This window comes from Talpa europaea, assembly GCF_964194135.1.
Source record: "Talpa europaea genome assembly, chromosome: 6".
NCBI lineage: Eukaryota > Metazoa > Chordata > Mammalia > Eulipotyphla > Talpidae > Talpa > Talpa europaea.
The window spans coordinates 12955137-12964677 of record NC_140072.1 but is presented as its reverse complement, the minus strand read 5'-3'; the positions used below and the strand labels follow the sequence as shown (position 1 = coordinate 12964677).

General features: G+C 54.8%; 1 protein-coding gene across 1 annotated transcript in view; it reads left to right on the top strand.

The window, feature by feature from the left end:
• Window positions 1–337: 337 nt before the first annotated feature.
• ADCY3 (adenylate cyclase 3) overlaps window positions 338–9541 on the top strand; it is a gene marked incomplete at both ends in the record, with an annotated part of 64283 nt that continues 55079 nt past the window's right edge. The window contains one exon of the mRNA XM_084234585.1: window positions 338–1009. Coding sequence (XP_084090711.1) covers window positions 338–1009 — 672 coding nt within the window. The remainder of the gene's footprint in view (window positions 1010–9541) is intronic.

The window sequence follows — 9541 nt, the reverse complement described above, 5'->3', positions numbered from 1 at the left end:
GCGGGGTGTCTGCGCGGAAGGACTGGGGGCGCCGTGGTCGGGCGCGGCGTGGCGCGGGGGCGGCGGGGCGGGCTCGGCTCGGGGCCGCCGGCGCGAGGGCGCGCGCGAGGGCGGCGGGTCCGGGGGCCCCGGGCGGAGGGGAGAGGGGCCTCTACTCAGCGGGTCCTTTTAAGTTCCAGATGGTCGGCGCCCCCTGCGCCCTGGACGCCCGCGCCGCCCGCCTGCCCGGCCGCCCTGCCCCGCCGCGCGCCCGCGCGCCCTGCTAGGTGGCCCCGGCGCCGGCCTCGCGCTGCAGCGCTGCCCCTCGGCCGGCCGGCCGGCGCCGACAGCTGCCAGGATGCCGAGGAACCAGGGCTTCTCCGACCCCGAGTACTCGGCCGAGTACTCCGCGGAGTACTCGGTCAGCCTGCCCTCCGACCCCGACCGCGGGGCGGGCCGGACCCATGAAATCTCCGTCCGGAACTCGGGGCCCTGCCTGTGCCTGCCCCGCTTCATGCGCCTGACCTTCGTGCCCGAGTCCCTGGAGAACCTCTACCAGACCTACTTCAAGAGGCAGCGCCACGAGACCCTGCTGGTGCTGGTGGTCTTCGCCGCGCTCTTCGACTGCTACGTGGTGGTCATGTGCGCCGTGGTCTTCTCGGGAGACAAGCTGGCGCCCCTCCTGGTGGCCGCCGTGGGGCTGGTGGTGGACCTCATACTCTTCGCGCTCTGCAAGAAGGGGCTGCTCCCGGACCGGGTGACCCGGAAAGTGGTGCCCTACCTGCTGTGGCTGCTGATCACCGCCCAGATCTTCTCCTACCTGGGCCTGAACTTCGCGGGCGCCCACGCGGCCAGCGACACGGTGGGCTGGCAGGCCTTCTTTGTCTTCTCCTACTTCATCACGCTGCCCCTCAGCCTCAGCCCCATCGTCATCATCTCCGTGGTGTCCTGTGTGGTCCACACGCTGGTCCTGGGGGTCACCGTGGCCCAGCAGCAGGAGGCGCTCAACGGCGTGCAGTTGCTGAGGGAGGTGAGTTCTGCCCTTGGCCCCAGCCTGTGCCTGCTCCCCCCGACCCTGAGCAGAGGGGGCATCCCTTCCTTTGCTGTGCCCTGAGTCAGTGTGCCCGGACGCCTCGGGGCTCACAGCTGTCTGTGCTGGAAGGGCTGCCCCCTCAGCTCCTGCTTTGCACTGGAATTTGTCTGTGCTTGACCCCGAGGCTGGACGATGGCAGGACTAGGCCCCAGGGCCGCTGTCACCTGGGGCCAGAGGCCCACCAAGGCCTGTGTCAAGGCAGTTTGTCCTGGCTGTTCCCTGTCAGTGACCTTGTGGGGAAGAGGGTCCTCTTGGTTCTGGCCCCTGCTTGTCTTCCCCTGGCTTCACAAGTGACTGACTCGTGTGGACACAGTGGCCCTCTGTCAGGTGGGGGAGCTGAGGGGCTGCAGAGGGGAGAGATGTGCTGTCATAGACCCCCTTCTGCCACTGGGAGCCCAGGGTGCCTGAGCAGCTGGATGTGAGCGCGAGTGCAGGGGACAGCCGTGCTGGCCACCGTGCTGAGGGCCTGCTAGTCCTGGAGGGGTGCCCAAGGGGTTGGAATTTTGACCCCAGCTTTACTACTAGACTATATCGTGTTCTCACCAGGTGCCAAAGACCCTGGCTAGGTGGTTCCCGGCTTCTGAGTTTATTATCTGGTAAACCATCTCGGGGGTCTATGGGGTGCAGAGTCAGTGAGTTCCATAGCTGCCTTCCTTGCTATTCCTTGTTTAGTTCATGGGCCCAGAGACGGAACGTGACCTGCCCAAGGCCACACAGCCAGCGTCATAGTCACACGGCTATAGCGTCCATTGCCCAATTCACTGCTCTTCCTGCTCCATCACGCTGCCTCCTCCATCTCCGCCAAAGCTATTACCGCTGTCTCCTGGGATTGGGGGCTGAGCCTCCAGGGGCCCACTGGTGCCGTCGGTGGTTGATGCAAGAGCTCTGTCGGACTGTCCCATTACCTCCAACTTGGTTAGAAGTAAACATGAGTTTTTCGCTGCTTTAACTTTTTCCTGGTTCTTGGGCCAAGTTTCTTCCTGCTTTTCCATTCTGGCTCGTGCAGTGTTCTCTCTCATAGACGCTTTGTGCCTCTCCATTCTGCAGGAGCCCAGCTGGGGCTGGCGCGTATAGGTTCATGCGTATAGGTACATCCAGGCTGGTGGGTTTCAGTCCGTGTCTCTGCTGGTTGTGGGCCTGGCTGGCAGCTGTCCGGGGCGGCATGGAGAGAGTCATTCCTATAGGCAACCAGTGAAAAGCACAGCGCCGGGCCCATAGACACGTGGGCATGGTAGCATTTGAGGTCTGGGTTCAAACTGACCATGACCTTTGCTGCACAGTCACTTCCGGCCCTTTCCTCTCTGCCAGGGGCCCTAGACCACTTGAGTTTCTAGTAGGCTTTGCCGCCCATGAAGGGAGCAAAACAGGTTCTCCCCATTGGGGCCCAGAGGCTGGACCCACGATTGCTTGTGCTGCTAAGAAACAAAACTCCCAGAAGACTAGGAAGCAGAAAAGATAGAAAAATAAGTAAATCAAGACTAAAAAACGTTCATATCCCAGGAGAACATGACCTTGACCTAGAAGCTTTGCCCCGATGGGCCTTTGGGAGTGGAGGGGGAGGGGAGATGGCTTTCAAGGTCTGTTTGGGAGCCTGAGATAGAACGCAGGAGGCCCCAACTTTCAGTAGGCTGTGTTCCAGAAGTTTCTGAGTCACTTGTTTGGAACTAATGTGACTTTTAAAAAGGTGCCTCAGTTCCCAGGCCCACCCACCAAAGTCCTCTTAAGACACATTTCCCTGCTTTCGCTGTCTCTGAATATGGTGGAAACTAAGCTCCCTGCGGCCCTGTGCTGCCCTGAAACCCCAGGATACAGCCCTTCCCCAGCCGCCAGCAGAGCGTCATCCACCTGCCCGCTGCTGCTCTGGGCCGGCACCTCCAGGGATGGGGGCTCTGTCACGGACGGACGGGAGGGGCAGGGGCTGGAGGACAGCAATGAGGACCCTGTGACCAGACACCCCCCTCAGGGTAACACCGGGAACTTTCTCCTGCCACTCCTCCTTTTCTCCCCGTCCTTAGATACCCCTTCCCCGCTCCCGTCAGCTTTGGCTCTGGCCAGGGGCTCCCTCTTGGGTGGGTGGGGAACAAATCCAGTTTCACACTTTCAAGCGGGTGCTGGATTTCCAGGGGGTTGTGAGCTTTTGTTGCCGCTGTCACCTGTCGCACTGAAGGTGCCTTGACAATATCCAAGTCCTTTCCTCTGCGCCCTCGTGCCCCCAACCCATGCTTAGATCTGTGAGGAAGCCTGAAATGCCAGGCAAGCTGGCCCGCCTGCCCTGGACTCTTCCACTGCGGGCAAGTTGGGGTTCCAACGGGAAAAGCAGGTGGAGTCAGGTGTGGGGTTCAGGGTGGAGCTGGGGCTTCCTTTATCAGCGAATGAGTGAATAGTACTGAGCAACATGACCTCGAGGCTGTAGTCGTGGAGAGAGCAGTTTAGGGCTGGAGGTGGGGGGGGCACTGGGGCGCAGGAGAAGTGAACTGTGGCCACCAGAGATTCCCCTCATTCCTCTTCTCACATGGAGCCTGGCACAGCTCACCTTTTATGCCACCGAACTGTCCATGGGGTGAGATGGTGAAGCAGGAGTTTGAGGGCAGGTCCATGCAGCTGGACCAGGGGGGTGAGGGTGAAGGGGAAGAGGGGGGAGGGGATGAAAAACACAGCTGGACGGCGGGTGGCTTTCTTGTGTGTGCCCCCGAGACCTCACACACGGGCCAGGAGCCGCGGGGAGTTAGGGGCTGGACCCCCTGAAAAGTCTTTCATAACCTTATTTCATAGCAGAAAGGCTGTGTGGGGGCAAAATTCTCTCCTGGAATAAATAGGCTGTTGAGACCTTTGTTCACAGATTAGAACACGATAGAGCTGTGGATGTGTTTCCTCTCACACCTACGGGTGCCATTGCAAACCCCTCAACCACGCCTGCGGGTGCCATAGCACACGCCTCCATGCTTTGACTCTGAGGGGCCGAGGGGAACGTGAGAGGAACTTGGGCATCCAGTGGGCAGGCGGGAGTTGGGGGTTCTGTGCACGTCGTCCTCTTTAATCCTGATGGTACTTACTGGCTCCACAGGAGAAGTTGGGGGCTGGGTGGCTGGCAGGGCACGTTCCCCAGGCTTCCTGAAAGCCCTCTGGGCCTCCTTCCTGCTTCTCTGGAACCCCCAAATTATCTCCTAGGCAGTGTTGGAGAACAGAGGCAGGTGGCCATGAAATATAACAGGAAGTGCCCGTCTCTGTCCTCCTGGGAATTGGCCACAGGTGGGAAGAAGCCCAGGACAGAGTATCCTTGTGGGAACCTGGCCAGGAGGACATGAGAAACCACCTGGCCTGGGTTGGGACAGGAACTGAGGTGTGGACAGCAGGTTTGGGGGCTCTGAGCAGCCAGACAGTGAGGTGGGAGGGGTGTGCCGGGAACAGGTAGGGAGGAGGCAGATCCAGCCCAGCTCTTGGCCCGGGCCCCGCGCCCCGCTGTTGTACAGGGTGGGACAGAGGTGCCTCCTCTCCGTGAGCCAGGATGATAAGGGGATGCACAGGTGGAGGGCATGGAGGCACCGAACCTCACCACACGCGGGGAGAAGAGTCCATTAGAGACCATGTACACAGCTTTGTGGGAGTCAGCCCTCAATCCCTTCCCCGGTGGCATGTCTCCGTAGCCTCCTGATCCTTATCTGTGTGTAAACATGGCTTTCCCAGCTTGTCTTCATGGTCCATGTGCAGCTTCGGCCCCACTTTCACCCACATGATGTCAGTGACATTTTGCTTTGACTCTCAGAGTCCTCATGTATATTAATTTAAAGTGACACTTCATTGTCCTTCGGTTTTTCTGGAGAGGAAACTAAAGCCCCGAGTAGGGCCAGGTCCGGACACCCATTTCCATGCTTGAGTGACCCCAGGCCTGCCTCGTGAGCACTGAATTCCCTTGGTACGTGCATGTGCAGATGTGCATGCATGCACACACCCACGCACACACCCACGCACACGCCCCTACCTGGGCCTGGTCTGCCTGTAGCCTTTGTAAATTCATGAGACGAGTTTCTAGGACTCCGAGGTCATTCCTGTTGTACAGTTTCTTCATAAATGTACAGTAAAACCTGCTAGAGTGGCCCAGCCCTGAATAAACATGGAGGCCCCCAAGGGGACAGTCCTGACCATGCTCAGGCATGTGTGCAGAGGTAGCACCCAGGTGCCAGGTGGAGACACGCGTCTCCACCGGCTGAGCTCTTGCTGTCTCAGCCCAGCCAGAGGTGGATGTCATTTTACAGAGAGGGAAACGGGATGAGTGATGAGTGAAATGACTTGTTTGGGGCCACAGCTAGTAAGTGGCGGAGCAGGATCAGAACTCAGGTGAGTGGGGTTCCTTCTCTCCTGCCGTCATGAAAGGACCCCGTGGGTCAGTCATCCCTCAGGCCCATAGTGACCCAGTCCCGACAGGGTTGGGCTCTTGGTTTCTCAGCCCATGGCTGTTAGAAGGAACCATGTGGGGACGAGGAGGTGTTTCTGGTGGCAGGTGTGTCACCCTGATCACAGAGCCCAGCTGTCTGGGCTTGAGTGTGGCAACCAGCAGCCCTTCCACACTTCCTGTGGCTGAACACCGGCCATAGGACAGGGTAGTGATGATTGCCGTGTGATGACCAAGGTCTGGAGAAAATACTAGATGATACTTAGCGTAAGGTGGAGTATAGTCCTGGATTCTAAACCCCTTTTTTAAAATTGGAAATGGATGAAAACAAGGCTGGACAAGTCAGGATTATATTTTGACTCTATGGAAAATTCACCAGTGTGGGATGGTCCTTCCTCCGTGGCCTTACTGCCTCCACACTCGCTCTCCCCTCCCCCTTCATCCGGTCCCCACTGCCCGTCTGTTACCCATGGCTGTATAACAAAGCTTGGGGAGCTTAACAATTTATCATCCCATGATTCTGCTCAGCTGGGCAGGTTTTCGGCTTCCCTGGCCAGGCCAGTCACTCGCTGCCTGTGCTAGCTCGTTCAGGCGAGCTCTAAGAAGGCCTTCCTCACGTGTCTGGAGCCCCGGAATCCTCCCTGTCACCCCTCCAAGCACTTAGCTCCGTCGTCTTCTCAGCATGGTGGTGTCAGGGGAGAGTGAAAATGATGAGTGTGCCAAGGCTAGACCCACCAGGATCACCGAGAGTTGATTTGACCACGGGTGACAAGGCTGTGCGCGCTCAGGGAGGGAAGGAACGGAGAGCAGGCGTCTTCTGAGGCATCTGCTAGGTCGGGGCCCATGGGGCCCGTGAGTCTGGGTGGGGAACAAAAATACTCTGTGGCCATAGGATGCTCCAGAAGTTTGAAATGTGATCCAGAGCAAGGTGTAGAGAATCTCTTTAAGGTATCGAGATCCAGTGCCTTTCTAAGATTTTTGGAAAGTTTCGGAAACTGCAGCGCGCATAAGAAGAAGGCCCTCGTCGTTCATCTGCTTGGGCCCTGCATTCATGAGAATGCGTTTCCTTGACTGTTTAAATCATGTTGAGCCCTGCAGCCCAGGACCACACGCCGCCCCGTTTTGGGGAAGTGGTTCCTGCCCCATCTGGCACTGGTCCAGGCCTTTTTCTCTCAGCCAGAGGCACAGCCTGGCTCTGAGCTTTGTGTTCCTTTCCTAGGAGGTAGGAATTTGTTTCTGTGTCTTTCAGAAACATGTAGAATTTGCCTTTCTTAGCGGGTTGCCATTTGCCTCAAGGGGAATTAAGACGATAGTAAATTCCTCTGCTTTGGTCTGACCCACACGCTATAAATGCTTAGAGTCTGCTTTGCTTTTATCTTTATTTCTTTCCTCATCAATTCTCTGAGAGTTTGATAAAATTTTGGTGCGATCTAGGCTAGGGTAAGCATTCTGGTGTTAATCTAAGTGATTTGAGAATGATTCTCTTAAAGTGGGATTTATGTAACTCTTCAGAGGTGCTAATCAATACCCCTTTGCCTCTTGTTCGTAAAGGTTCTTTCTGGTCTAGGAAAAAGCAGCACTAGAGGAGGATTCTTTGGAGCCCAGAAAATGAGTCATTGATAGCCTCTTCCCCTAATTCTAATCTCCTTGGGCAAAAGTGATTTGCACAGCAGCATACCGAAGGATGGCTGAGCAGATTTGGAGCTTTCACCATCTCCCCTCTTGTTCCTCCAGTCTAAGAGAAACTTTGTTCCTTTACCGTTTGTTAAACATTTCGCCAGGATTGCTTTGTTAGGTAGGGTAGACAAAGAGTGAGTAACACCTGGCTCCTGCCCTGGAGGAGCTCACAGGCGGTAATAAAAGTCCCCTTAGTGAGCGCAGTCCTGCCTAGGGAAACACAGGAAGCTTCTAAAGAGCTGGCCATGGAGTTGAGTTTTGAAGGATGAGCAGGAGTTTGCAAGATGGCGAACATGTTTTCACTGAGTCACGGTAGGAGCTTACTTGCCTGGGACTGGTAAGAATTACTGTGGAACAGAAGCATGAGTGGGTATCCAGAGCTGGAGAGACAAGGAATAGACAAGGAAAGGCAAGGAATAGAGAGTAGAAGGGCTCAGGAATTTGTGCTTTATTTTTACAAGATGGGACTCCATTGAAGGAATTTAAGCAGAGGACAGATAGGATCTGATAAGCTTATAGGATCATCATTCTGGTGGATGTGAATGAAGCTAAGACTGTTCAGGAGGCCTTCAAGGAGTCCAGGCATAATGCAAGGAGAGATACCCACTAAGACGGAACCCAGGGATGGAGATGGATTCAGTTGGAGTTGCCAGGCGATAGCCAGTTGGAGCTGTCAAATTCTTCAGTGAATAATTATCAAACACCTTCTGTGTATCAGACCCTCTGTTCCAGATCTGAAGCTTAAAAGATCTGTAGTTAGATTTGGGAACTATCCGCATTTAAATGGCACCCCTAGCCATAAGGAGAATGAAGAATTAAAAGGGGAAGGAGCTTAGGACCCGACAGTAGGGAGCAGCCAAAGGTTGAGGAGCATCCATGCCCCACCCCAGCCTCTGCTGCTGCCCGGGGCCTCCGCCTGTGCCAGGTGGCCTGCTTTGGGCAGGTGCACCTTAGGGGCAGGAAGCACCCTTGGTCCTTGTGCATTGGGGAGGCATAAACAGGCCAAGGAGCCGGGGGCCAGAGAATAAGGGCATATTTAATTAGCTGGTGTTGTTTTGTTACCTGTTGGGGAGGGGTTGCTCATGTGTCTAGAGGCACCTTACAAACCCTAAAGCACCTTGCAAATAGTGTTCATTCCTCCTTTCTTGGCAAACCCTCACTGGTCTTTCTTTGGCCTATGAATAAATCAGACCAAGTTTGTTCCTTATCCTTTTCTTCATCATTTTTCTGTATAACCAACTGATTCGCTTTTCCTCATTGTGAAATTTAAAATTTTAAGAATGTTTTCAATAATAAAATGTTGTGTAATGTTGTAAAAACTTTGGAGATAAGTGAAAGAAATTATTATCCTATCATAAATAAGTTTTGGTGTTTTCCTTTCTGTTCTTTCATGTGAAAATATTAAAGCCATATGGATATATGTAAAGCTCCGGCTTTTCTGAACTCTGTAGTGCGGACTTTTTTCTATTTTAAACAAGTCTTCATGATCATCATTTTTTAATGACTTCATAATGTGATGTTGGCTAGATGTACCATAATTAGCTCAGCTGGTCCTTTTCTGTAGGCATTTGGTTCCTCATCATTCATTTATTTATCATTGATAGTTTATTATTTATATATAACACCAGCAGGCCCGTTTCCTCTCTCCTGGCCCCTCCTGGCTATGTTGCATTCGATGTTTCTTCCTTTCTCTGATCATGTTTCAGCTGTTTCTCCAGCAAAATTTCATTTTGTGGCCCCTGAGAAATTTGCTTTGATTAGCAAGGAGACTTTTTCTTTCCTCTCCCCCTTTTCTCTTTTTAAAAACGTGTTCTTTGTTGTCAACAGAGAAGAAAATGACATGTTTCACAGGCGCTCCCATCCCACCCTTTACCCCCATTCAGAAACGTAAGCAGCCTGGATTTGAGCGTTTGCTGGATTCCCATGGTTGTGGCTTGTTCACGAGTCATTTCGACACTGGCCCCCATGGAATGGGGCTGGGTGCCAGCAGGGTGAGCGCTGGCAGTGGCGGGCCAGGGCAGCTGCCGTCCCAGCTTCGTGGTGCCTCTAGGTGGGCTCCAGGGCTGTCCCTGGAAGGCTGAGTTTGTCACTTGGGACTGGGGAATTGGCCCTCAGGGGCCAAATTCTTAAGAGATTGACCCATAAACCTAAGGCTGGGTCTCCCACTGGAGAGTGGCAGGTGGACCTTCCGCTCTCTCCTCCCAGGGAGAGTTATTGGGTACAGATTTGCTATAGATTCCTAAGAAGCCAAGCAATTAATTCCCCAGGGGCTGTCTGGGCAAAGGGCATTGCGTGGTGGTGCTGGGAAGGTCATCACCCAGGTTGGGAGCTGCCACAGCTCCCCCAAATGCCAGGGAAGTGGCACGTGTCGTCCCTCTTCAGCCCTCGTCTCCACTCCTGCA